Source organism: Myotis myotis, unplaced genomic scaffold (genome assembly GCF_014108235.1).
Source record: "Myotis myotis isolate mMyoMyo1 unplaced genomic scaffold, mMyoMyo1.p scaffold_m19_p_5, whole genome shotgun sequence".
NCBI lineage: Eukaryota > Metazoa > Chordata > Mammalia > Chiroptera > Vespertilionidae > Myotis > Myotis myotis.
Window position 1 is genome coordinate 79694168 of NW_023416357.1, and position 27580 is coordinate 79721747.

The 27580-nt window shown below is 45.6% G+C and overlaps 2 protein-coding genes across 5 annotated transcripts in view; both read left to right on the forward strand.

The window, feature by feature from the left end:
• Positions 1-18648, forward strand: TMEM225B (transmembrane protein 225B). Of its 2 annotated transcripts, XM_036309961.1 has the most exons (6): positions 75-92; positions 2983-3193; positions 5071-5217; positions 6012-6149; positions 14075-14281; positions 18526-18648. In XM_036309961.1, exons 1-5 carry the CDS (start codon positions 75-77, stop codon positions 14242-14244), a joined length of 684 nt encoding a protein of 227 aa, XP_036165854.1. In that variant the 3' UTR covers positions 14245-14281; positions 18526-18648. The 2 variants fall into 2 exon arrangements, with proteins under 2 accessions (XP_036165855.1, XP_036165854.1); XM_036309962.1 differs by lacking the exon at positions 18526-18648 and having other exon boundaries at positions 1-92; positions 14075-14398.
• ZSCAN25 (zinc finger and SCAN domain containing 25) overlaps positions 17449-27580 on the forward strand; it is a 16536-nt gene continuing 6404 nt past the window's right edge. The window contains exons 1-6 of one of the 3 annotated variants that reach the window (XM_036309911.1): positions 17500-18409; positions 18526-18648; positions 21861-22277; positions 23434-23635; positions 24214-24305; positions 25843-25957. In XM_036309911.1, coding sequence (XP_036165804.1) covers positions 18359-18409; positions 18526-18648; positions 21861-22277; positions 23434-23635; positions 24214-24305; positions 25843-25957 — 1000 coding nt within the window. In that variant the 5' untranslated portion in view covers positions 17500-18358. The other 2 variants (XM_036309913.1, XM_036309912.1) reach the window with 2 other exon arrangements.

The following is a 27580-nucleotide window of genomic DNA, read 5'->3' on the forward strand; positions in this document are numbered from 1 at the left end:
GCAGTAGTTACCAAGAGCCTGCAAATTCCTGGCCTCCCCCCAACCCCCTCCTGTATTGTTCCCATTGGCCTAAAATGGGCATGGGGCGTCCAGTAAGTGTACAGTTAATTTTTGTGGAGGGAATGGATAATGGTTGGTAGCTGGGAGGTCTACATGGAGTGGACAGACAGGATCAAGCTGAGCTTTGCAGGAGAGGTGGGATTGAGAAGGTCTGGAGGAGCAGAGAGGGCACCCTCAGGGAAGGACCCCAGGCATGGAAGCTGCAGATGCTTGCGGGGGTGCGGGGGGGGGGGGGCGGGGAGGAGGTGTTCCAGGACTAGAGGGAGACACAAGGGGTGTGGGGGCAGGAAGGGTACATGATTGGGAAATTTTGTGAAAACTGAGAAGACAAGGAAGGCTGATGAGCTGGGAGCATGAGAGAAAGGGAGAAGCCAGAATGAGCTCCTGGCTATAGTGTGGGCGATGGAGAGGATGACTGAAATAGGGACTATGCTCAGGTCAGTTTTAGACAAGTTGAGGTTTTTGGGAATAGACAGGAAGGGGTACAGACTATCAGATGAAAATGTCCAGGGTACTCCATCTCATCCAGAACATGGGGGTCAATGTGTAGCCATGACTCCTACCTGGAGAGTTTTATAGCTGGGACTCAGCACTCTCTGGTCCCACCTATTTCATAATTGTAAAGCAAAGGGAACTGAGGCCCTGAAGTTCAGGCGACTCATCAGTAGACATGGAGGGTGGAGGGGAGATCAAAAGGGTAGCTTTGGAGAGAGGGAAGGATCCATTCTTTCAGGTGGGGAGAAGAGAAACTGGTAAGTGACAGAAAGGAGGAGAAAGCACATTAGAATGTTTCCAAAGCATTAAACATTTATAAACAGCATAGTTAGGTGGGAAGGCTGGGAGAGCACCCACACTTCTGTCCTCTGCCTTTAGACTTGTCTTCTTTTTTCTTTTTTTAAAAAAAAATATATATTTTTTATTTTTTTGACAGAGAGGAAGGGAGAGGGATAGAGAGTTAGAAACATCAATGAGAGAGAAACATAGATCAGCTGCCTCCTGCACACCCCCTACTGGGGATGTGCCCTCAACCAAGGTACATGCCCTTGACCAGAATGGAACCTGGGACCCTTCAGTCCACAGGCCGACACTCTATCCACTGAGCCAAACTGGTCAGGGCTAGACTTGTTTTCTATAGTGATCAACAGTTCTCAAAGTCTCAAAGACACTCCTGGTCCCAGCTGCAGTGAGGGGTGTCTGTATTGAGGACCATGGAGAGGCCCAGATGCGTGAGGATGAGCAAGGGTGCTTGTACAGGATGCAGAGAGGTAAGAGCAGCGCCTTCACTCCGAGGACCCTGTCTTCAGTAGTCATCATGCACAGCTTGAATCCTTGGTGCTGCCAAGCACTGCCTGGCTTATACAGGAGTCTCTAGGCCTGGCTATGGGCATGACTTGGAAAGAAGAGCTGTTCTGTTGTCTTAGGGTGCCCCTCATCTCCCTTGTCATGTGTCTCTCTCTCCTCCTGAAGCCTCCCTTCTGCACCACCAAGTGGGCAGGGTCATCACAGTGCTATCTGGATACATTCTGACCAGGCCTTCCCTCCCTGTAGCACCACGAGCTCCTACTCAACTCCTCTCCTTCCTCCACATGTTCCTCTCCACCTTGGGGAAAACTCATTCCTCAGGGCTGCCAGGCTTGGCAAAGGCAGAGAAGAACGCAGACTAGTTGAATACATTTTCCTTTAGACTGTGAATGGCCACTAGCCCCTTTTTCAACAGGAATATTTGAATTTTAGGAGAAGTCCATCTCCTTCCCCTGCTCCCCCTCCCCCTTTAACCAAGCACTTGAGTCCCAGCACTGTGCTTGACCCTTCAGTACGCAGTATTTCATTTGGCCCTCCCAGTGACCCACCGGGCATTATATCCTCCCTCTTCCAAATGGGAGACCCAAACTCCTGAGGGTTTTAGCAAGCTTCACGAAGTTACACAGCTAGCAAGTGATAGAGCAGGGATGACAGTCGAGGGCTTCTAAAGCCAAGTCCAGCCAGTTCTTATCGTCTACATCTCAGGTGCTCATTTAAAAGAAGGCATCTTTTTTTTAAAAAAAATGTATTTTTTATTGATTTCAGAGAGAAAGGGAGAGAGAGAGAGAGAAACATTAACGATGAGAGAGAATCACTGATCATCTGCCTCTTGCACACCACACACTGGGGATGGAGCCTGAAACCTGACATGTACCCTGACTGGGAATCTAACCATGACTTCCTGGTTCATAGGTCGAGGACGCTCAACCACGGAGCCACACCAGCAGGGCAAAAGAAGGCATCTTTAATGACAGGTGGTGGTCAAGGAGAAGATATGAGGGATCCTTAACTAAGGGCCTGACCTCCAGGCCTAGAGGATACCTGGGGCTTCAGGAAGGTCTCTGAGACTTTTAAACTATTTGCAAAACTTGCTCTGTGCATATGATCTGCTCATTTTTCTGCAGATGGCTCCTCCTGGCCCGGTGGACCCTTTCCCATCTAAACCCAGCATCCTGAAGCAAAAGGGCCAATCACTGAGTAAGGGCACTTCAGACCTGGTCTTACCTCCCCCTGGTCCTCATTCTGAAATCTCAAAAGGCAAACAGCTGACTGAAGAGGGCGTTGGAGAGGTTCTTCTGTGGGTAATAACAATTGAATGGTTAGAACTTTAGAGCTAGGAGAGATTGCGGACAGCGTAGTCCAACCTCCTCATTTTACAGAGGTGGAAAAGGGGACCCTACATGCCTAAGGTCATCCGGTGAGTCAGTGGCAGAAAAGGTCTATGTTATTTTAGGTCCACTGAAGAGGTCTGTAAGACTGTTAAGTTTATTGAGGCAAAGAGATCAGCATTCACTGAGCCTCACATATGTGTTCGCATTTCCTTAGATGCTATCTCCTTGTACCACATGAGTATTGGGAGTATGTGCGCCCACCTCTTGCCCTCACTTTTCCCTTACACAGGTGATACTGACTTTAGAGGACAAAAACATAAAGGGCTTCACATGGGCCATAGCCCCCGCCTTGACTGCTTTGGGCTACCTGCTCATACTGCTGGTCACCATCTTCCCCTTCTGGGTGCGCCTTGTGAATGAGGAGTCCCGTGAAGTGTTTTACAGTGGCCTGTTTGAGAACTGCTTTCATATCAAGTGCTGGAAGCCTCGACCCTTATCCAGTAAGGAGAGATGGAGGCAGGGACTGGGGGAGAGATGGGGCTGTTGCAGGAATTGGGGGTGGCAGACAACAGGCTTTAATAAGCCCATAAGGGCATTTTTCTCTGAGTCTCCACTCCTTTGGGGTTAAAGGAAAGTAGGCAGCTGGGAGGACGTTAATAATGCCAGGCTGACACCAGAGTCAGGAGCCAATGTGTCAGAAGCAACAAAGTTTATTTCTGGGGAAAAGAGTAGCCCAACATGAGATGGGGCGGCGGGCGGGATCCTGCCCTCCTCTGTGAGGCTCTGCCACCTCTCAGGCTGCCATTGGCCCATCCAGGCAGCATCCGTTAGGCACCACTCCTAGTCAGGGGAGCAGCCTGGTTAGCAGAGCCTCCACTTGTCCCCTTGGCCACACACCTGTCCATCTCTGGGTGGCAGCTCTGCAGATACTGTGCTCAGGCCTGGGTACCACATTATCAAGGAGGCACTTGAGACCATGTTTTATAAGGAACTTGGAAAGTGTCTGTCTTGGAAAAGAGGTGACTCTGGGAGACCTAGGAATTATCTCCTGGTGATAGGAAAGAAGAGCCACCTTGGGGAAGAAAGGCCAGACTGTGTGAGCTCTTTGATCCAGGGTTTCTCAACCTTGGCACCACTGACATTTGTGGTTGGGTAATCTTTGATGTGGGGGCTCCCCCGTTTCTTACAGGTTAATAACAGCCCTGCCCCTCTTCTACCCACTAGATACCAGTAGAATCCTCCCTGCATTAATTGTGGCAGACAAAATTACTTCTTGGCATTGCCAAATATCTCCCATGGTGGGGGGGAGGCGGTTGTCTCTGGTTTAGAAGCACTGTTTTAACCCAAGGGTAGACTCTAGAACTCTGGGTCTTCAACAATACCTTTGTCTCTTTGTTTTCCCCCCAGCTGTCCATTTCTGCATGCTCAGGAAAGGATACAAACTCATTTTAACATGGGTCTGAATCATGCCAACAGTAGGAGAATAAGACACCCTGTCTTTAAGACTCTGGCTCTGCTATTTCGGGTCTGTTTCATTACTTCTATTAACCAGGATAATTATAGGGGTTTCCTGCAGCGTTCAGAACATCTTGACTTTCCACCAGTGACTTGTACAGCGTGATCAATACAGATGTGATTCCTCATGTTTCCTTGTGTAACAAATTTTTTTTTAAAATATATTTTATTGATTTTTTACAGAGAGAAAGGGAGAGAGATAGAGAGTTAGAAACATCGATGAGAGAGAAACATCGATCAGCTGCCTCCTGCACATCTCCTACTGGGGATGTGCCTGCAACCCAGGTACATGCCCTTGACCGGAATCGAACCTGGGACCTTTCAGTCCGCAGGCCGACGCTCTATCCACTGAGCCAAACCGGTTTCGGCGTGTAACAAATTTTACCACCAGGGTTTTATTTTAATACTTTTTTTTTTAAAAAAAAAAATGATTTTAGGAAGGGTGTGGGATAGAGAGAAACATCAATGAGAGAGAAACATCGATCAGCTGCCTTCTGCATGCCCCTTCTGGGGATCAAGCTCACAGCCTGGGCATGTGCCTTGACTGGGAATCGAACCAGTAACCTCTTGGTTCATGGGTTGATGCTCAACCACTGTGCCACCCTGGCCGGGCTATTTTATGTTGTTTTTAAAAACTACCATTTGTCCATCTAAATTTTTTTGTTTGTTTACTTCCATGTCATGGGGAACAAAATGGGGCCAGAGCATTCTTGGGGCCAAAGTGGCAGGGTCAGAACCTTGGCCCCAGACCACATATTGGGGAGCTCCAGGGGCCATCCCTGCCAAGGACCTGGGGGGCTTCGTGGGCTCTGCCCTTTGGGGTCAGGGTGCCCAGCACTTGCCTACTCTCCCTCCCCTGCAGTTTACATCATCCTCGGCCGAGTTTTCCTGCTGTTTGCAGTCGTCTTGTCTTTCCTCACCACCCTCACCATGGTGTCTTTTGCATCTCAGCTCTTTCCAAGGACCTGGAAGCAAACTTTTTTATCAGCCTCCATCAGCTTCTTCACAGGTGTGGAGCAGGCAGGCAGCCATGGGGAAGGTTTGGGGAGGGCTCCAAAGGCAGGTGGGGGAGTTAAGGGGGAGGGGAGAGGTCTCTGTGATGTTAGGAGAGAGGATTTGAAGGCCCCTCTCTTTTGTTGGCTTCTCTATGAAGTAGCCCACCCTCATACCTGCCCCCTCTGTATTTATGATCCCTTTCTTTGGGGCTTTTCTGTTCTTCATACTTCCAGCTAGCATAGTCCTTGCCACATTGATTGGGGTCATTTGTCTGGTGGCCTTTTACCATCATCTCTATCCCAGTGACTGGCCTAGAGTCTAGAATAGAATTCTAATATAATTGAAATATATGATCTAAATAAAATATAAATGTTTCTTAGATGAATGAATGGAAGGGACTATCTCTGTCCTCTGGAACCTCTGACATTAAAAGGTTGACCAAGGCCTTCCCCTGCCATGAAAGGGCTGGAAGGCTTATGGTGGGAGAATCAGGTTGAGTTTCATCCAAAGCATCACACCCAGAGGGCCCAGGCTGAGTCAGCTGAGGTCATGAGCACGGAGGGTACCCAGGAAAAGGATTTCTGATTAGGGAGGTGAGGCACATGGGCTTTGAGATGAGTTGGGAAAAGAGGGCAAGACAGGTATGTGGGGTGGAAGTTATTGGCTCTAGAGGGCAAGGTGTGCCAGCAAGAGAAAGGAGCCTCCATGCAGGAGCCACATGGCTCTGTCTAATTAAGTCCGAGGAAAGGCTGGAGTGAAGGCAGAACCACAGGAGGAGATGAAGCGTACTTCCCTGTGACCCTGCAGGGACTTGTGCTTTCCTGGCCTTGCTGCTGCATGCCCTGGAGATCCAGAGTCTGAGGATGCAGCCCCGCCCGCCCCAGTTCTCTGTGCAGTGGCCTTACTATGTCCTGGGCTTTGGTATCCTTCTGTTCATAGTGGCTGGTGAGTGTCCTGGAACTGGTGCCCCTCTCCCTGCCCTCGGTCTGGATTCAGGAGCCTTGCTCTAGAGCTGCGCTGTTCAAAACGGCAATCACTCACTACATGTGCTATTTAACTTAAATTCATTAAAGTGAAGTAACATTAAAAATTCTGTGCCTCAGTCATATGAGACACATTCCAAATATTCAATAACCACATTATTCGGTGTCTAGTGGCTACCTCACTGGATGGTAAAGATACAGAAATTTCCATTGTCATAGAAAGTTCTACTGATAGCACTGCTCTAGAGCTTCAACCCAACCTTCCATCCTTGTCCTTTCCAGTTCTTATCCCGCTTGACTTGAGAATCAGACTCTTCCAAATTTTCATACTCTCCCTTATTCATAATATCCTGGTTCCTGAGGCTTTCCAGGCCTACCTCTATCTCTATCCTGAAATCTAAGATCCTATTCCTCACCCTACCCCCTTTATCTTTACATACCATCGCCATCCTAGTTTATAGTCCTAATTTTGCTCTATTATCTCTGCCTGCTATGTTAACCTGACCCATGATTATAATCTATTTTTAAAAATGTGTTTTTATTGATTGAGAGAGAGAGAGAGAGAGAGAGAGAGAGAGAGAGAGAGAGAGGAAGGGAAGTGAAGGGATGGTGGGAGAGGCAGAGAGAGAGAATGAAAGAGAGAGAAACATCAATGTGAGAGAGACACATCGATAGCCTGCCTCCTGCACACCCCCTACTGGGGTTTAAGCCCATAACCCAGGCATGTGCCCTAACTGAGAATCGAACTGGTGACATTTTGGTGCATGGAATGAAGCTCAACCAATTGAACCATACTAGCCAGGGCATGATTATAATCTATTTTAACTCAATTTTATTATACATTGAATATATAATAAAGAATATCCTATATAACAAAAGGCCAGAGAACGCAACGGCATCACGACCATAACAACCGTTAGACCAGAACCACCATGGCCCCTCCCTTGGCTGGCCCTGCCTGCCAGCAAGTGGTTAGGGGTGATCAGGCAGGCATGCAGAGTGGTTAGGGGTGATCAGGTAGGCAGGCCAGCAGTTAGGGACAATCAGGTAGGCAGATGGCCCCTGGCAGGGCTGGCCCTACCCCCCAGCAAGCAGTTAGGGGCAATCAGGCAGACAGGCAGAGTGGTTAGGGATGATCAGGCAGGCAAGCAGGTGAGTGGTTAGGAGCCAGAGGTCCTGGATTGCAGTTGGACATCCCCCGAGGGGTCCTGGATTGAAGAGGGTGCAGGCCAGACTGAGGGACAACACCCCCCCATGCACGAATTTAATGCACTGGGACTCTAGTTTATAATATAACTGTAAGATATAAGTACTAAATAGTGATTAAAAATAAACTGCACATCCATATTTCCACTATATAGTTTAAGAGGTAGCCACATTTCTTAAATGTTTATGTACACCCTTGTTTATGTACACCCTTATTTTATGTACCACTGAGAAAGAAAAGTTGATGCCAAGTATAATTCTAAGATGCTATAGCTTATAAGATACATCCTCATTTCAGAGATGTTAATCTTCCCCCGAGGATATTTTTTAATATACATACATATATATATATATATATATATATATATATATATATATATATGTATTTAATATTTTTATTGATCTCAGTGAGGGAGAGGGACACTTCAGTGATGAGACAGAATCATTGATCAGCTTCCTCCTGCACGCCCCCTACTGGGAATGGAGCCTGCAACCAGGGCACATGCCTTGACCAGAATTGAACACTGACCTCACAGTTCATAGGTTGACACTCAACCACTAAGCCACACCAGTCGGGCTAGAGGATATTTTTTCCACTGGTTTTTAAAGAGAGTGAAAGGGAGAGGGAGAAATCTCCATGTGAGTGAGACACATAGCTTGGTTGCATCCCGCATGTGCCTCTACAGGAGTGGGAATCGAGCCTGCAACCGAGTACATGCCCTTGACTGAAACTGAACCTTAAGTCTGTGGAATGACACTCTCACCACTTAGAAAAACTGACTAGAGCTGGAACTTGACATTTTCTCTCCTTTTAAATCCTCACCCGAGGATATGTTTTTATTTATTTTAGAGAGAGAGAGAGAGGAAGGGAGAGAAACGTCGATGTGAGAGAGAAGCATCAATTGGCTGCCTCCCTTATGCAATCCAACTGGGGATTGAACCCATAACCTAGGTATGTGCCCTGACTGGGAATTGAATCCACAAAATTTTTGTGTATGGATGAAGCTCCAACCAACTGAGTAGGCACTTAACACTTTAATTCCAAAACACACACACACACACACACACACACACACTTGAATTCCCCTCTAAGAATTGCTTTATTTGCAGCTCTGCTTTTAAATGTGTAGTATTTTTTTGTTGTTACATTTCAAATATTTTCTAGTTCTCCTTATGATTTCTTCTTTGATCCCTGAAATTTTTAAAAATTTTGAAGCACAGAATTTTTATTGTATCTGTGTTTATTATTTTAACCTAATTTCAATTTGATGAGAGATCATGGTCTAGATAATCCTAATATTTTTGGATTATTGAGACTTGCTTTATAGCCTAGTTTGAGGTCTGTTTTCATGTTGAATGCAATCTTTTATCTTTTTAATAAACATCAGACCAAGCTTGTTTATTGTTTAAATCTTGTCAGAGGCTTACCAATTTTAGTCTTCAAAGAACCAGCTTTTAGCTTTATTGAACCTTCATATTTGATGTTTGTTTCCTATTAGTTAATTTTTACTTCTAATTTTGAACTTCCCTCCTTAAATTTTTGCATTTATTCTGCTACTCCTTTTTAAACTTTTAAAATCAGGATCTAAGCCCATTGATTTAGACTTGTTATATTTTACTAGGGAATTGAACTTTTTATCATTATCTTTTTTATTTCTAGTAATGCTTTGTTGTAAAGTCTGTTTTATCTAATATTACTATAGCTACTTCTACATTTTAGGTTAATATTTACCCGTTATATTTTTTAAACCTTTTACTTTAAAATTTCCTCTGTCTTTATGATTTGGATAGCTTTTATAAATAGATTTTAACTGAATTTTTTCATCTAGTCTTTTGATCATTGTCTTTTAACTAGAGCATTTAATTGACTTACATTTATTGTGACTACTGATATATTTGTATTTTTTCTGTCACTTTAATTTGTATTTTCAGTTCTTTTATCCTCCTTCCTACTCCCAAATCTCTTACTTGTTTTGGATTGATTGAATTATATGTATATAGTTCTTACTATATTTCTAGCTTCTTTAGTTCCAAAGGCATATGGTCATTTTTACATATAAATAGGAATTAGAATGTTAAGCAAGAACACAATTATTTTTGACATTTTAAAATGCTTACTTAACTAAGTTGAAAGATAATCAACAGTTATTCTCTACATAAATAATAAAAGGACCCCCTCAAGGCTATATGCTATTTTGTCCAATGTTTTAATTTCTTCTTCTTTTTTTTTTTTTTAAATCCATACATTTGGTATTATTATTTTATGCATTTAATATTTGTTTGTTTAAATTTAACCACATATTTACTAATTTAGTTGCTCATCAAACCTTCTTAGGCCTTTTATCTAAGATCATTATCCTTCTGCTTGAAATACATTCTTTATTATGCTTTTTAATAATAGTGAATTACAAAAACACTCTCATAATTGGTTGCACATTAAATAATATATTATTTAAGAATGTATATGTTTGTAGTAAATACTGTTATCATAAGTTTCATAATAAATGGCTCTGGAAGGGAGAAAAGATGAAGGTATCAGGAAGAGCCAGATTAGGGGTGGGGGTGGGGGGAGGAGACTTCAAAGATACATAATGTTCTACCATATTTCATTAATTTTGACAAACCAATTTTTTTAGGAATAAAAAAGCACATAACTTCAGATGCAGCACAAATTAAGAAAACATTTTGAATAATTTTATATCAATAAATTTTAAAACTTAGATAAAAATGTATAAATGTATAGAAATATATAAATTACTAAAATTGACTCAAGAAGAAATAAAAATACCTGAATAGTCCTGTATTTTTAGTGTTTCCTGATTGCTTCTGCCTGGCACACAGGTGCATAACTAGCCTATGATCACAAACAAAATACATAAATATTGTGAATTTAGCTATGAATGCATTTAACAACTAGCCTATATTTATGAATTCTTGGTCCGCACAGGTAACTTTGAAGTTCCAGTTTCAAATGACAGACTTTTATTAGATTCTCCTCTTGAGAAGGCTTTTTCTGCTATTTTTTGTGCCCCAAATGGCCAACAGAATGGTAAATCAGAGTCACCTGGGTTGAGTGTGTCTCTTCAAGGTGAAAGCTAATTGTGTCCTTGCTTAACACTCTAATTCCTATTTTTATTATGGTTTTGGCTTCTAAGAAAATTTTGCTCTGATGCCAGCTTAATGATGCATTTATAAAGACATTTTTTTCTCTCTCTTTTTTTTTGCTTCCAAGTGAATTCATTTAAGTACCAAATCGAATTTGCTGATTTTAAGTCCTATTCCCCTCTTTGTGACAGTTTTAGTGACCAAGGTATTGGTTCATTTCATGTCAACCCAATGAGAAGTCTTGATGGATACAGGATTCATAAGGTTGAAACAGAATATACAATTCTAAAGTGTTCAGTTCATATTTAGGAGAGGGCTCTAATATGACCAGAAAGATTGAGCCAATTTTAGTATAAAAAATTAAGGCTAATTACCAATGAGGTTGACTATGCAGTGAGAGCTAAAGACATTAACATCACAGACATGTTGGAACGCCATGAAATATTGACAGAAAAATCATCCTGGAGCTTAAAAGGACAGACATGGTGAGATCTGGTCATTGCCTTCTGCAGTCAAGGGCCTCAAGCCTTGGAGAACCGCTGGGTCTTCAGGCATGTTGTAAACATTGTTCTCAAAGCAAATATTTCCCTGTGCTTGGTAGTGCACTGCAGTTCCATTTTGGGAAGTTCCGGTCTGAGGTTCTTTGCTTATTTGCAACACCATTCTTTTCCCACATAAATATTTTTTGGTAAGTATGGCAGCCAAAATGGTGAACAATATCATGGCAGCAATGCAGAGTCCAATGTACAACTTACTGGTGTTCCTCTGTATATTTTGTTTCAAGATTGTGTGAGTTTCATTGTATTGCCAACCGCAATCTGAAGGCTGGGTCACGGTGCTATTCCCATCTGTTGGACAAGAAGAGTTCAGCAATGAGCTGGTCGTACTTGTTTCCTGTGGTGTGATAGGCGGGGTTTCTGTTGTCTGCACTGGAGAAGATGAAGTGGTTTCTGTCTTGAATTTCTGCGGCCCTCCTAATGGCTTTGTAGAAGAGACCATAGGTGATATTGGGCCCACGGTGACATTAGTTGGAGCTGTCTTAAGGTTCAGTGTTGGTGCTGGAGTTGTAGGAGCAGAGGTGAAGACCTTAGGTGGTGTTGGAACAGTGGTTGGAGCTGTCTTGAGGTTCTTCGTGGTCCCTGGAGTGGTAGGAGCAGAGCTGAAGACTTTAGGTGGTGTTGGAACAGTGGTTGGAGCTGCCCAAAGTAGTATGAGGCTTGGGAAGGCTACCCAAGAAGGCATGATGATATCAGCCTGTCGCTTTGAGGCACCTTCTTTACACCTTTAGTTAGAGAAATTCTGCTCAGCTAGTCTTCAGATGGTTCTCTGTGATGGGTGTTCTATAATTCAGTTTTAATTCTCACATTTTTCTCTTTTAATCTTTATTGTTGAAAGTATTACATATGTCCTCCTTTTTCCTCCGTTAACCTTTTCCAGCCCGCTCCTGTCCTCCCCGCCCCTCCAGGCCCTCACCACCCTGTTGTCTGTGTCCATGCGTTATGCATATACCAGTATACATACAAGTTCATTGGTTGACCTCTGCCCACCCACCCTCCCCTGCCTTCCCTCTGAGGTTCAACAGTCTGTTCATGCTTCTATGACTCTGGGTCTATTTTTGATCATCAGTTTATTTGGTTCATTAAATTCCACATATGAGTGAGATCATGTGATACTTATCTTTCTCTGACTGGCTTATTTCACTCAGCATAATACTCTCCAGGTTCATCCATGTTGTTGCAAATGGTAAGAGTTCTTTTTTATTGCTGTATAGTATCCTATTAATACTATAAATGTACCATAGTTTTTTTTTTATCCACTCATCTGCTGATGGGCACTTAGGCTGTTTCCAAGTCTTAGCTATTGTAAATGGTGCTGCTATGAACATAGGGGTGCATATACTTTTTGTGATGAGTGTTTCAGGTTTCTTAGGATATATTCCTGGAAGTGGAATACTGGGTCAAATGGAAGTTCCATTTTTAATTTCTTGAGGAAACTCCATACTGTTTTCCACAGTGGCTGCACCAGTCTGCATTCCCAACAGCAGTGTACTAGGATTCTCTTTTCTCCACAACCTTGCCAGCACTTGTTGGTTGATTGGTTGATGATAGCCATTCTGACAGGTGTGAAGTGATATTTCATTGTCGTTTGATTTGCATCTCTCAGATGATTAGTGACTTTGAGCGTTTTTTCATCTGTCTCTTGGCTTTCTGTATATCCACTTTGGAGAAATGTCTATTTAGGTCTTTTGCCCATTTTTTAAAACTGGATTGTCTTCCTTTTGTTAAGTTGTATGAGTTCCCTATATATTTTGGAGATTAACCTCTTATCAGATGTATCGTTGGCAAATATGTTCTCCCATGTAGTGGGCTCACTTGTTATTTTGATTTTTTTTTTTCTGTGCAGAAGCTTTTTATTTTCATATAGTCCCATTTGTTTATTTTTTCCTTAGTTTCCATTGTCCTAGGACAGTGGTCGGCAAACCGGGGCTCACGAGCCACATGTGGCTCTTTGGCCCCTTGAGTGTGGCTCTTCCACAAAATACCACGTGCGGGCGCGCACGTACAGGGAATGTTGTGGAGTGAAAGAAGATGTAGTGTCGAGGATTGAGAAAGGTATGTTGAGATGGTTTGGACATATAGAGAGGATGAATGAAAGGAGATAGATGAAACAAGTATACAAGATGAAGTGTGGATGGGAGAGTTGGAAGGGGTCAACCTCAGCGAACGTACCTCAATCAGATTGAGGACGTTTTTAGCAAAGGCCAGCTTAGGAGTACCCTAATTAAGTTAATAACAATGTACCTACCTATATAGTTTAAGTTTAAAAACTTTGGCTCTCAAAAGAAATTTCAATCGCAGTACTGTTGATATTTGACTCTGTTGACTAATGAGTTTGCCGACCACTGTCCTAGGAGATGTTTCGATAAACATGTTGCTATGAGAGATGTCTGAGATTTTGGTGCCTATGGTTTCTTCTAGGACTTTTATGGTTTCACGTCTTACATTTAAGTCTTTTATCCATTTTGAGTTTATTCTCGTGTATGGTGTGAGTTGGTGATCTATACAAAGACATTTTTGAAGAGATATTTTATTTAGACCTTTTGTTGTTTTTAGTGGGAGTGTATCTAGTCTGCCATAAGGTTGAAAACAGTTGTCCTTTATTTTGGTGTTAACATTAATACAGTATTTACCATTCATTTAAGGTATCTCCACTTATTCTTATGAACATCAATTCTGTTTTTCCTTTCTTGTATTTTACTAAGGTTCTTAAGTTGGGCATCAAGAGGCCTGAATTTTATGGTCTCTGAAACCTTGTTTTCTCATCTACTAATGGTTAGGCAACTGTTATTTCCAGCACTGGCCATGGTTCTGTGAGTTTATCCATCTGTTTGTATGCCTTGTCTTCTGGTGCATTCTGTTTCTCGTTCTGTCCCTATAATGCTCCACATTGGAGGGGAGTCTTAGGGAGGGCAGGCACACACCGGAAGGAGTTGCATTAGTGGAGGGAGTTTCTGACCTCTAGGGAATGAAGTATGATATCCTCTATAATCTGAGCCAAACTTTTGCTGTTCCCTAGGTGTCATCTGCCTCTTTCAAGAAGCCTGCCATAGGTGCCATTTATTACGCATTTCCCAGAGTATCAAGGAGACTCAAGAGAGCCCACACCTGGAGATTCTGGAGAGTTTTGGAGGAGGACTGAGCTCAATGCAAAAGGAGACCCTGCTGAAGGAAGAGACAGTTATCTAGTCCCGGAGAGTCTGTCCTCTAACCTTCATCAAGCTGTGTGAGTGCACGTGTGTGGGTGGCACTCCCTTCTCTGCCAGTCTCTGCTACTTTTAATAAGCTTCTTGTGTATCAAATGAATGCTCCACTTCCCTATACAGTGATTCTATTTTGATCATATTTGACTTTTTTTTTAATTTGGGATTTTTGAATTCTTCTGAGTCTCTTGAGTGATCTCTCTCCTTCCCTCCTCCTACCCTCTCTCCCTTCCTTTTTTCCATTCTTTCTTTTTTTGCAGGTGTTTTCAATAAAAGAAGGACTACTGTCTGTTAATCCATATCTCAAAAACCCAGCCTGGAGGGCAGGAGGGGAGGGAGTTATATTATAAAATGATTAAGTGAAATGATCTTTCATAAGACAAAAACCAAACAGAATGTAACCACTACAGGTGTTTGAGTTAGTTATATTAAAAAGGAAAAGTGATTTCCCCATACAAAAGTGTGACTTGGTACAGAAAACTTTTCCTTCCTTTTTTAAAATTCTTTAATCTTCACCAGAGGCTATTTTTTTAAAAATATATTTTATTGATTTTTTACAGAGAGGAGGGGAGAAGGATAGTTAGAAACATCGATGAGAGAGAAACATCGATCAGCTGCCTCCTGCACACTCCCTAGTGGGTATGTGCCCGCAACCAAGGTCCATGCCCTTGACTGGAATCGAACCTGGGACTCTTGAGTCTGCAGGCTGATGCTCTATCCACTGAGCCAAACCGGTTAGGGCCCAGAGGCTATTTTTTTCCCGTTGACTTTTTAGAGAGAGTGGGAGAGAGGGAGAGGGGCCAAGAGAGGGGGTGGTAGAGGGAGAGGGAGATGGAGAAGGAGAGAGAGGTGTGAGAGAGACAAATTGATTGGTTGCCTCCTGCCTGGACCAAGGCCAGGGACAAATCTGCAAACCAGGTATATGCCCTTTACCAGAATCAAACCTATGGCCCTTTGGTGAGTGGGCTGGTGTTCTACCACTGAGCCACACCATCCAGGGCCAGAAAACTTTTCGTAAGTATGTGTTGGGAGGAAGAGTTGGAGTGGCTAAAGGTGAAAACATCCCCAGGACTGAATTCCAAGGTCTGGAATCCTGAGCCGAATGAGTCTATGCCCCCGAGGAAAGCATAAAGCAATGTATTGGCATTCCATCCTTCCACCAGAGTCAGAAGCCTCCTGAGTGCACCTCTAACATGCCCTGTCCACATTCCTGATGGTGCTTACAGGCTGGGGAGCGCTCAGCCTACCAGCTAGGGTGGGAGTAACTGGGAAGTACAGATCCTTTGGGGCAATGGGGAGGCCAGAAAAGTGATCCTAAGTAACTGCCTCCCCACTTTCCTCTCAAAAGAACACACATGTGGAAAGCTCTTAGAACTTAAGTAGTGTAAATTCAAAAACAAGTACAGGGAGCCCTGTACCTCTCTGAAGAAATGTGATGGACATAGCTAGAGTCAAGTGGGCTCTGTTGTGACTGTTAGTGTTCATAAAAGGTTGACCTCGTGCAGTGCACCTTGGGGGTGCACAGAGGTATCAGAATCAGTTCCCTAGAGGCTTACACCCAAGCAGAAGAGCTAAGACATATACACCTGAAAAACAGCCACTAGGTGTTTTAATTATATTTTTTTCAGTTTCTTATATTTCTCTCCAAAAAGTATCTCGGGAATTTCTTATAGTGATGTGGTGACAGCCTAGTTCCAGTCATCTTGCTTATCTTCCTAAAAAAATCCATATAGGAACTATAATTATCAGTTAAACTAGGAATAGAGAAAATCTGCAAACTAAAATATGTAATTGTGGCCCAAACTGCCCTGCACCAGCAGCCAATATGGGAAGTCACAACTGGAAGAGTGGCATGCTGGGTCCAGTGGGGTGGGTCAGACAATATTTAGGGGTTGTAGTGGTGGCAAATTCCAAAACTCACTAGCAAATAGTAACCTTCAGGTGTCTGAGAAGGACCCACTCTGAGAGGGAATGGCTACGAATAGGACAGAGGAGAAACATGGGACATGTGTGTTAGGGAGACAGAGAAGGCATGGAATGTGCATGGGAGTCTATAAAGGGAAAGTTTTAGGAAGCACCCCTTGCAAAAGAGAGGAGACCACCTTGGAAGGCAAATGACAGTATCCTCTGATAGCAATGACTGATGAAGAATAGGAGGAAATGAGTGATAGTACACGCTGCCCCTTTGAACTGTTAGGATATACCTAATAGTTCAAAGGGGTAAGAACCAGAGGAATCCTGACGACATGGGAATTATATATTAAAGAAAGTATCCCTCAATGTAACAATGGAAGAAAAAGCCCTCATACTGAGAAACTGGGAATGTTCTGCTACCTGACTCTCTTTCCTCAGTATCCATCTGCAAATAGCTGTGATCCAGAAAAATTAAACTCATTCAAATAAAAGAGTGAAACAGCAGTATCAATACAAGAGCATTATAGGAAAAAGCAGAAAGAGAAGCAAAAGTCTGGCTATGAAGAAAACTCACCAGAAAAGTGTTATCACAAAGTAGAGGACAATTAAATCCAGCACCAGGGCACGCGAAATAAACACCCATTGACTCACTGGGCTGTAAAGCCCCTAGACCAGCGGTTCTCAACCTGCGGGTCGCGACCCCTTTGGGGGTCGAACGACCCTTTCACAGGGGTCGCCTAAAAGACCATCAGAAAACACGTATATAATTACATATTGTTTTTGTGATGAATCACTATGCTTTAATTATGTTCAATTTGTAACAATGAAAATACATCCTGCATATCAGATATTTACATTACGATTCATAACAGTAGCAAAATTACAGTTATGAAGTAGCAGCGAAAATAATTTTATGGTTGGGGGTCACCACAACATGAGGAACTGTATTAAAGGGTCGCGGCATGAGGAAGGTTGAGAACCACTGCCCTAGACGGAGAGGGAGGCGCAGTGCCCGGTGCATGTCTGCAGAGCCCTCCCCACAGAGGGGAAGCAGGTGGAAAGGCATGGAGGCGCTAAGGAGCCTGGCGACCGAGAGCCCGGAGGAAACCAGGTAGCTACGGAAAGAGCCCCTCGCGGTCCCACGGGTCCCTGAACGGGGCCTGGGGAGGAGCGACCATCGAGTCGCCCCGACCTCCGAGAGTCCTAGAGAGGAAACGGAAGAGACCCTTCCCTTACGCACCTGTCTGACAGCGTTCGCCTACTTCCGGTCCTCGGAGGGCACTGGGGAACTTGGCGCGGTTGCGGGGCCTTGGGTGAGAGTCGGGTTGGGGCCACGAGGCGCGGTGGTGGTCGGGGCGCCGGGGCCGTGCGGTGGTGCAGGTCGGGGACGGCGGAGGGGCTGAGGTTGCGGGAGGCGCGTCTCCTCGAAGCCGCCCGCCGCGCACCTAGGCCTGGCGGCGGGGGTGAGTGACGCCCGCGGTTGGCTCAGGTAGGAGGGATGCTGATCCCGCCCGGCCGGGGTGGGCCTAACGCGCGGTCGTGGTCCACGAACCGGAGACCTGGCACAAAAGCGGAACTCTCTGAAACGGGAAAGTAGTTATTGTAGAGCAACACGTAGGATGACGAATAGTTATGGGGCGCATTCTGTTTGTCAGGTGTCAGGAATAAAAGATGAGTGAGGATTTTTCTTGCCTTCTGGTAGGGAATCTGGTAGGGACACGTTTGTAAACTTTGCGCCATCGTGGGATAAATGCAATAGCTAGGAAGTCATGAAAGAGCAAGCTCAATTGATGCAGGAGAGAAAATGAATAGACTGAAAATGTAAAGTAGATTTAAGAAGAGCAGGTAAATCCATAAACACCTGATGGGATATTAAGCAGAAGCTTCGGATTTGCTTCCTACCAGTGGCTCATTCTTTGCTCCATTTAGAGTGACCTTCCCTCCCTCTGAAAGCCGAGCCCCTTACCTGCTTGGGAGTTCTAGGTCTGTTTCCCCAGCCTAAGTCACCCCCTTAGCCCCCAGTGGAATTAAACAGTACTCATTCTCCAGTGTAGTGCAAGCCTCTTTTTTTTTTTTTCTCGTGAGTACTTGATCCTACATTTTACCTTTATCTTTTTGGCTTCCCATGTTTCTCATTTTGGGATGTTGACCTTGGCCAGCCATCTCACTTCTTACATCTTCAGTTTATGCATCTGAAAAGTAGGGGAAGTAGTGCTCACTATTTTAACAGAATTGTTGTAAGTATTAAATGAGGGTATGTGTTCACATGCTTTCTAAATGGTAAAAGCTACACAAATTAGGACTCATTCAATCAATTATAATAATGGTATATATGTTGCTCTGTTGTCTTTAGGTTGAGCACACACCCAAGCCACCAACCAGTAAATCTATTGGGTTTACCTCCAAAATATGTCTTGACTTTGTCTGCTTCTTTGCCGCCATCCTGATCGAAGTCCTGTCATTTGCTTGGACCACAGTAAGTGCTGCTGCCCTCCTTTATCTCTCTGTTCTTGCTACATTGCAGGCAAAATGACCTTTGTTGAACATGTAGCTCCCTTCTAAAACAAGAAATAAGAGTAAAGCCCTTAATTCTTTTTTATTATTTATATTTTTATTGATTTCAGAGAAGAAGGGAGAGGGAGAGAGAGATAGAAACATCAGTGATGAGAGAGAATCATCGATTGGCTGCCTCCTGCACACCCCCCACTGGGGATTGGCCCGCAACTCAGGCATTTACCCTTGACCGGAATCGAATCCAGGACCCTTCAGTCCACAGGCCGACGCTCTCTTCACTGAGCCAAACCAGCTAGGGTCAGCCCTTCATTCTTACTGTGGCCCAGGACCTGGATAATTTGGTTTTTGCATGCCTCTGTTCTACTTGTGTAGCTCTGACCATGACCTGCTCTGCTGAAGCTACACTGCACTTTGGCTTGTTCTCTGACATGCAGAGTAATTTTTATTCTCAATGCTTTTGCCTGGAATGTTCTTTGAATGACTGGCTCATTCTCATCCTTCAGGTCTCAACCTTAGTGTCATCTCTTCAGAAAAGCCTTCTTGAAGTTGTTTGTCCCCCATTAACAGAAAACCCTACTTATTTCCTTTCTAGAACTTATCCCAACAGTCAGTTGGGATGAACTGGTCTGTGTCTCATTTGTGGTCGTTGTCAGTTGTCTTACCAACAGACTCTATTTGTAATTTTAATTTATTTGCTTACAATTGTTTTGTTTTCTGTTTGCTGCACTGGACAAGCATCTTGTCTGTCTTGTTTTCTATTGTATTTCTAGTTTCTGTGGGTCTGGCATATATATGTGTTGAATGTTTATGTCCTTTAGTTTTGGAAGAGTGAGCCCAGGTGACTGATGTAATTATCATCCATCTTATATTATTATCTGACTAGAGGCCTGGTGCATGAAATTCATGCACAGGTAGGGTCCCTAGGCCTGGCCTGCGATCAGGGCTGATAGAGGCTGATCGGGGCCTTCCTTCCACGCTGCCCCCTGGTGGTCAGTGCACTTCACAGTGAGCAATTGACCTTCCAGTTGCACTCCCGAGGGGACACTTTGCATATTCGCCTTTTATATATATACTAGAGGCCCGGTGCACAAAAATTTGTGCACTCGGGGGGGAGGGGGGGTCCCTCAGCCCGGCCTGTGCCCTCTCGCAGTCTGGGACCCCTCGGGAGATAACGACCTGCTGGCTTAGGCCTGCTCCCGGGTGGCAGAGGGCAGGCCCAATCCCTAGGTGCAGCCCCTGGTCGGGCTCAGAGCAGGGCCGATTGGGGAGTTGGGGCGCTGCCCCCTGTCATGCACAGAGCAGGGTGATTGGGAGGTTGTGATGCCACCCTCAGTCACGCTCAGGGTAGGCTGATTGGGGGGTTGGGGCACCGTCCCCTGTCACACTCAAGGCAGGGTCGATGGGGAGGTTGCGGCGCCACCCCCTGTCATGCACAGAGCCAGGGCCAATCGGGGTTGGGGCACTGCCCCCTGTCACTCACAGAGCAGGGCCCATCAGGGGGGTTGGGGCTCTGTACCCTGTCACTCACAGAGCAGGGCTGATCAGGGGGTTGGGGCGCCGCCACTCTCACACTCAGTGCAGGGCCGATGGGGAGGTTATGGCTCTATCCCGTCACACGCAGAGCAGGGCCCAGGGGGGGTGGGGGGCGCCGCACCCTGTCACGCACAGAGCAGGGCCGATCAGGGGGTTGGGGCGCCGCACCCTGTCACACACAGAGCCGCAGGGCGATCAGGGGGTTGGGGAGCTCCCCCCTATCAGGCACAGAGCAGGGCTGATCAGGGGGTTGGGGCGCCTTCCCCTGTCATGAACAGAGCAGGGTGGATAGGGAGGTAGTGGCCCCGCCCCCTGTCACACACAGAGCCACAGGGCGATCAGGGGGTTTGGGCGCTGCCCCCTGTCACGCTGATCCCGGTGCTGGGAGGCCTCGCGGCTCTGCTGGGAGGCATATTACCCTTTTACTATATAGGGTAGAGGCCTGGTGCACGGGTGGATGCTGGCTGGTTTGCCCTGAAGGGTGTCCTGGATCAGGGTGGGGGTCCCCACTGGGGTGCCTGGCCAGCCTGGGTGAGGGGATGATGGCTGTTTGCAGCTGGTCACACACTCTTCAGGGTAGGGGTCCCCCCTGGGGTGCCTGGCCAGTCTGGGTGAGGGGCTGAGGGCTGTTTTCAGGCTGGGGGTGACTGAAGCTCCCAACTGCTCCTTTTTTTCTTTTTTATTCTGGGCCAGCTTTAGCTTTGAGGCTTGGCTCCAGCTCTTAGGCCTCCGCTGCTGAAAGTAGGTTTCTGGCCTTCGTGTACAATGTTGCGATCCAGCTGGCTGAAGCCCAGTGGACTAAAACAGGTTTCTGGGGTTTTGTTTAGCTTCTATTTTTGTTACATAGTTGCTTAAAGTTGCAGCTCAGAGGCCTGCAGTGGTAGGCGGGGAACGTTGGAGTCCTCCGTCACTGAAGCAAGCAAGCCTCATGTTAGTTTCAAGCTGCCTGGCTGCCGGCCGCCATCTTGGCTGGCAGTTAATTTGCATATCGCCCAGATTAGCCAATGGGAAGGGTAGCGGTCGTACGCCAATTACCATGTTTCTTTTTTATTAGATAGGATAGAGTGTTATCTCCCTAATGGGATCCTGAGGTACTTGTGGGTAAAAGCTAAACCCTATATATTTTATTTTATTTTTTAAAATATTTTTTTAATTAATTTCAGAGAGGATGGAAGAGGGAGAGAGAGATAGAAACATCCATGATGAGAGAGAATCATTGATTGGCTGCCTCCTGCACGCTCCCCACTGGGGATCGAGCCCGCAACCTGGGCATGTGCCCTTGACCGGAATTGAACCTGGGACCCTTTGGTCCGCAGATTGACGCTCTACCCACTGAGCCAAACCGGCTAGGGCTAAACCCTATACATTTTATATTTATTCTCAGCTCATACTAGGTGGTTAGCAAATAACTGAATTGAATTGACATGATTTTTAAGACATATGTTCAGTCTCTTGAAAATGTCTTCTAAAACAGTGGTCGCCAACTTTCAGACCTCACGAGCCACCAGTGCTCCATGGACCACCAGTTGGTGACTGCTGTCCTAGAAGGTCATTGCCATGTTCTCCAGTAGAATATTCACTGATGTAGAGACAACTGAGATGGACTGGTCCATGTCTCATTTGTCCATGTCTTCCCAACAGACCCTCAGCATCCTGGATGAGAGCGTGAAGATGCTTAAAGAGCGTCCGGGGATGGCAGACGTCCCTCAGCAGCAGATGGGGGTTCCTGTGGTAAAACTGGAGAAAGAGTTGCCATGGGGCAGGGGAAGGGAGGATCCTAGTCCTGAGACCTTTCGGCTGAGGTTTCGCCAGTTCCGCTACCAGGAGGCAGCTGGTCCCCAGGAAGCCCTCAGGAAACTCCAAGAGCTCTGTCGCCAGTGGTTGAGGCCTGAGCTGCACACCAAGGAGCAGATCCTGGAGCTGCTGGTGCTGGAGCAGTTCCTGACCATCCTGCCCCGGGAGTTCTATGCCTGGATTCGGGAGCATGGCCCAGAGAGTGGCAAGGCCCTAGTGGCCATGGTGGAGGACTTCACAGAGAGAGCACTGGAGGCCAAGGCGGTGGGTGAGAAGGGTGTCTTGGGTCTGGTTTTGTTGGTGTGGAGAGAGGAGATTTAAAGAATTGAAGGTTTGTGGAAGCGTGGGAGTAGATGAGGTGCAGAATCTCTCTCTGTTCCTGTACTCCCACATGTACTTTTTTTGGGGGGGTGGAAGGGAGGAGTGGGTGAAGGGTAGCAGTGGAGTTTACAGCAAGAAAAGCCATTCCCAGGGATTCTTTTTTGGTCATCAGGGCAGAAACCTGACGAGATGTTCCTGTGAGCCTCAGACTCAAAAAAGGCAGTTGTGGATTCCAAGGTCCCTCCTAGACCCATTCTTATTTAGGCAGAGCTGATGTGGGAATGCAGGGAAGTCTGCTTGGTGAATATTCTTACTGAGGAGAGTTGTCTGTAATGGTGCTGTTTCCACGTCTGGGACGTCGGCTCAGATGGCTCACATAGCGGTTCTGTGGTGGTGGTCTGGTGACACCAAGTAACTGCACCGCAGATGCTTCCTTAGACTCTGGTCATGTCTCTGTCACTCTCTAATACAGCCACCTGATTTTTGGGAAAGAAGAGAGCGACTTTTTTTACTAGCTAATTTAAAACAAAATATTTTTATTGATTTCAGAGAGGAAGGGGGAGGAGAGAGAGATAGAAACATCAATGATGAGAGAGAATCATTGACCAGCTGCCTCCCGCACGTCCCACACTGGGAATCGAGCCCACAACCCAGGCATGTGCCCCCACCGGGAATCGAACTGTGATCTGGTACATAGGTGGACTCTCAACCACTGAGCCACGCTGGCCGGGCTCACTAGCTAATTTGTTGCAGAGTTTAGGCTTTGTATTTTTTTACTTTCATCATCTGCAACTGGGGAATTTTTTTCTAGTAGCGAGACAATATTTTGGCTCTCTGTGATGTTATTCATGGTAGGATTTGACCTATATTGAGGCAGACAGCACCCTTATAAAATGGCATGGATACATAAAAGTTGCTTAGAGCTTGAGAAAGGAGTTTAGCTTCCTTTTCACCTTCTCACTGATGTCCTGGCGAAGAGCTGAGCCACCTGTCCCTTTCCCCTGAAGCTGGAATGATTCTTTTATTGGCTCTTTTTTTAGGTTTTATTCAACTCCATAACAAGGCCTCATTCTAAATAGGTTTTGGGGCCTGTTCTTAGGTTCCATGCCACGTGCGGGGAGAGCAGGAGGAGACAGCACTTTGCAGAGGCCCTTGGGAAGCAGGTGTCCACCTGGGACCAGTGGAGGTCAAGCCTGAGTGGGGGATGCCCCATGGGGAAGGTGTTCAAGGCCTAGACCAAGGCACTGAGGAGCAGCTCAATCAGGACCCTGGTGCTGCGACACAGGCCTTCCAGGAGCCGGGTAAGACGCAAACAGTAAGGAAGTAAGGGCACAGGAAAGGGTGCTTTGTGCCCTCCCCCGCCCCCTTTCCTTTACAAACCCAGCAATTGATAAACTACGTGCAAGGTGTAATTCTGAGTTTTTCTGGCTACTTCCTTGACTTCAGTAGGAGAGAGATGAAGTGAAATACCTTCACTCTTTGATTTTATCAGGCAGTATCTGGGATCATGCTCTCTTGTCATTTGTCTCCTTTTTCTCACATCCTTTCTAGAAACCGTCAGGAAATAAGCAGCTGACTTGTAGAGATACTTGTAAGTTAGCAGACCAACCACATCCCTAAAAGTCATGTGTGACTTTATTGTATTACTGAATCTCAAAGGGAATTATTTCCAGCATAGGGAGCATCCATAGTCCTGAAGGGACAGGGTATATTGCATTGGGACCATTTTCTCAGCTGAGAACAGGGTAGGGTACACCCAGACCCCTATCTGTCTGGAGTCTTTGGGTTCTGGGGTTCTGTGAATCAGCAGTGGATACCTTTGAATGAGCTAACTGTAAGATAGCACTAATCCTGCTCATGTTTTTTTCTGTCTCCTCAGCTGTTCCAATTCTTCAGGCTGGTCCTGGCCTCCCCACAGTGAACACTAGAGACCAAGAGATGGCAGTTGGGTTCCTCACAGCTGGGTCCCAGGTGAGCTGTGCCTCTGCCCTTCTGGTGATCATGATGTAGCTTTGAATGAGGTTCACTTTCCCCAGGATTTCTCTGCACAACAGGCCTCCAACCACAAAGTGGAATTATTCTACCTTTCCTGTCCTTAGGGGCTTTGTTCTCCACTTCACCAACCTCAGTTGTTAATTTGAACTGAGCCTATACCTTTTGGTCCAGGCATAAGGCTCAATTCTCTTGTTTGTATTACTCTCTGAGTTGTTTTAATTGACCCATTATTACTCTTTTAATAGTGAGGAGGAATGCATTGTTGATAGAAACCCATAAGCCTGATCTAGGCTGTGGTGGTTGGTCAGGAGATTAGTAACCCTTTGTGGATACTTTGCTGCTGTTCTTCCTCTGGACCTCCCCACCCCCCACGTCAGCAGGAGTGTAGCTGACTGAGGGTTGGGGCCTCAGGAGTGCTGAGCAGAGTGGTCTGTCTGGCCCCTACTTAAGACCAAAACCAGGAGTTTTGATCTTGTTTGCACTTCTTAGCCTGCCGTGAGTCGGGGTAACTAGAGCAAAGATGGGGCACTCTTGCCACAGTGTAAGTATCTTCCATTAGATTACCAGGGAGGAGGGATTTCCAGGGTGGCACCTTTCTGAAAGGGACAATGAGTCTTAAAGTGAAGAGTTCATTGTAGAAGGAAAAATGTCATTTGGCAAAAAAAAAAAAAAAGAAAAAGAAAAAAAGAGAAGTAAGTCAGATCTGATCTAGCTAAAGCAGAATTGGGTAAGATTTGATGCCTGTGTCATTTCCTATTCTGCTTTCTATGAGCAAGGTTTGGAGAAAATACAGAATGACAGCAGTGTGTTTTAATTTGGTCAGACCCTCCTTATCTACCATAATAGTTCTTTATGGTATCATGAGTGGCAATGCATTTATTTTAACAAGGCATTATTAAGACAGAGCTTACCTAATGTTTACTTATTTCTGAGGGAAAATTAGTTCTAGCTGAAGGGGTAAATAACAGCTCTCAGGCTTGATCAAGCTTGATGATTGAGTGGAGGAGATTGGAAAGTAGAAATTGGATACTGTGTTTAGTAGGTACAAACTGAGCATCTGCAGCAGAAACTCAGAAATAAAATGGCTCAAACAAGTCCATTATTCTGTCATTAAACTGTCTAGAACAGGGGTGGGCAAACTTTTTGACTCGAGGGCCACAATGGGTTCTTAAACTGGACCGGAGGGCCGGAACAAAAGCATGAATGGAGTGTTTGTGTGAACTAATATAAATTCAAAGTAAACATCATTACATAAAAGGGTACGGTCTTTTTTTTTTTTTTTTTTTTAGTTTTATTCATTTCAAACAGGCCAGATCTGGCCCGTGGGCCGTAGTTTGCCCACGGCTGGTCTAGAGGCAGGTACTTCTGCTCCCAAAGCCAGCTGGGGACACTGGTTCCTTCCATCTTTTGCTCTGTTCTTTCCTAGAGTTTTGGCCCCTGTGGTCTCTCTGTTTTTGGTTTGCTCCTACTTCAGGATCATTTCTTTACTCACAGTAGTCTCCTGTTGTTTCAGGGGTTGGGACCATTTAAAGATATGGCTCTGCCCTTCCCAGAGGAAGAGTGGAGGCATGTGACCCCAGCCCAGATAGACTGCTTTGGGGAATACGTGGAACCACAGGACTGTTCAGGTAAGACTCTTTCCATCCCACAGGTAAGAAACAGGCATTTTGGAAGCTACAACCTTGCCCCAGATTTCAGAATCTGGTGCTACTGACAAAGGAAGGGGGTTTCATGGAGATGAGTAAACAGGACCAGAGAAAGAACATGGACCAAGGCTGTGAGAACTGGCTAGGCACATTCCTGTGTCAGGAGAGGAGAAGGCAAGGGCAAGAAAACACAAGGTAGTTACTCTGTTTGTGATGAGACAGGTTGGTCATTAGGATCCTCTGAGCATCTAATCTGTGTCCATCATTGAAGGGTACTGAGGGCTTGAGATCAAGAGAAAAGCAGCAAAAGATGGGACCTCTGATCTCATTCATTCAGCATGGATTTATTGAGTGCCCCTGTGTCGGTCCCATATTAGTAGCTTTGTGTTAGAGAGAACTAATATACCTGAAACCTTCGGAGCATGTAGAGTGTCTAGGGGAGGGCATGAGGAAGCACGGTAGGATTTTAGAGATAGGAGGTGTTGGAGTGCACCTGTGTCACTGAGCAAGCAGAGCCTCCATTTGGCCTCTCTCATGTCGTGGCTGGGTTTTACCTGAGGTGAGAGCTGGGAGAACTTGGTCGTCATGAACATGAAAAAAGCTCATAGGAGGCAGAGTAGCAGGAGGGAAGAGTTAGCAGGGTAAAGGCCTTGCTGGGAAAGCCAGCAGAGGGTACTATAGGGGCTTGGGGACTTGCAAGTGAAGAATAGTGTGGAAAATCCCTGGGCTGAATGGGGAGCACAGTGGGGACAGGAAAAGAAATGTGGTTGGTCTTTCCTTTGTTTTGTCTAATTCTCTTTCCCCCCCTTTAGAACACTGTCTCTTGGCATTATGAGATAATAAATTTGGCAAGTATGGTAGTGTTAGATATTCTTATTAGTTGTATAAGTATTATTAAGTAACTAGAGGCCCGGTGCATGAAAATTCATGCACTGGAGGGGGGTGTCCCTCAGCTCAGCCTGCCCCCTCTCACAGTCTGGAAACCCTTGTGTGGGAGGCGACGCCCCGTCACACCTCTGCTGCTGCCACTGCTGGCAGTGCAAGCCTCAGCCGGCCCTGGTCACCTGAGCCTTGGGCCGGCCCTGGGCGGCTGGGCTGCTGAGGGGACTGGGGGACTCCGGAGGCCTTGCCACGCACCTGCTGCCCCGGCCGGGCTGAGGGGACTGAGTGCTGCCATATTGTGGCTGTGGGCGCCGCTGTCTTTGAGGGCGAGGCATTCAATTAGCATATTCCCTCCTTATTGGCTGTGGGTTCTGCCATCTTTGTGATGGTGTGAGGGTCAGTTAGCATATTCCCTCTTTATTAGGTAGGATTCCTTTATGAGTCAGTAAAGTATTCATTCATTTATTCACCCAAAAATCTTTATTTGGCATTTACTATGTGGCCAACACTCAGTCACAATGAAGAGTTAAAAATAAAGGTGCTTGCCTTTATGATCTTAGCAGTCCTATGAAGACCCCAAGTACCTGTAATAATACTCATTATGGAGTAGTGTAAGGGGCACTAGAGGAAGGGGCTCAAGAGAACTGGGTCCAGTACAAGGTTGTTACACCATGAGAAAGAGATGTAGGATTCCTCAATGATGGAGGATGTGGAAACCCTCAG

Excerpts from the sequence above, each read along its gene's own strand:
- TMEM225B (XM_036309962.1), top strand. Across the intron at positions 5,218-6,011 it reads CTCCATCAGCTTCTTCACAG|GGACTTGTGCTTTCCTGGCC; the intron begins GTGTGGAGCAGG and ends GTGACCCTGCAG. Across the intron at positions 6,150-14,074 it reads CCTTCTGTTCATAGTGGCTG|GTGTCATCTGCCTCTTTCAA; the intron begins GTGAGTGTCCTG and ends GCTGTTCCCTAG.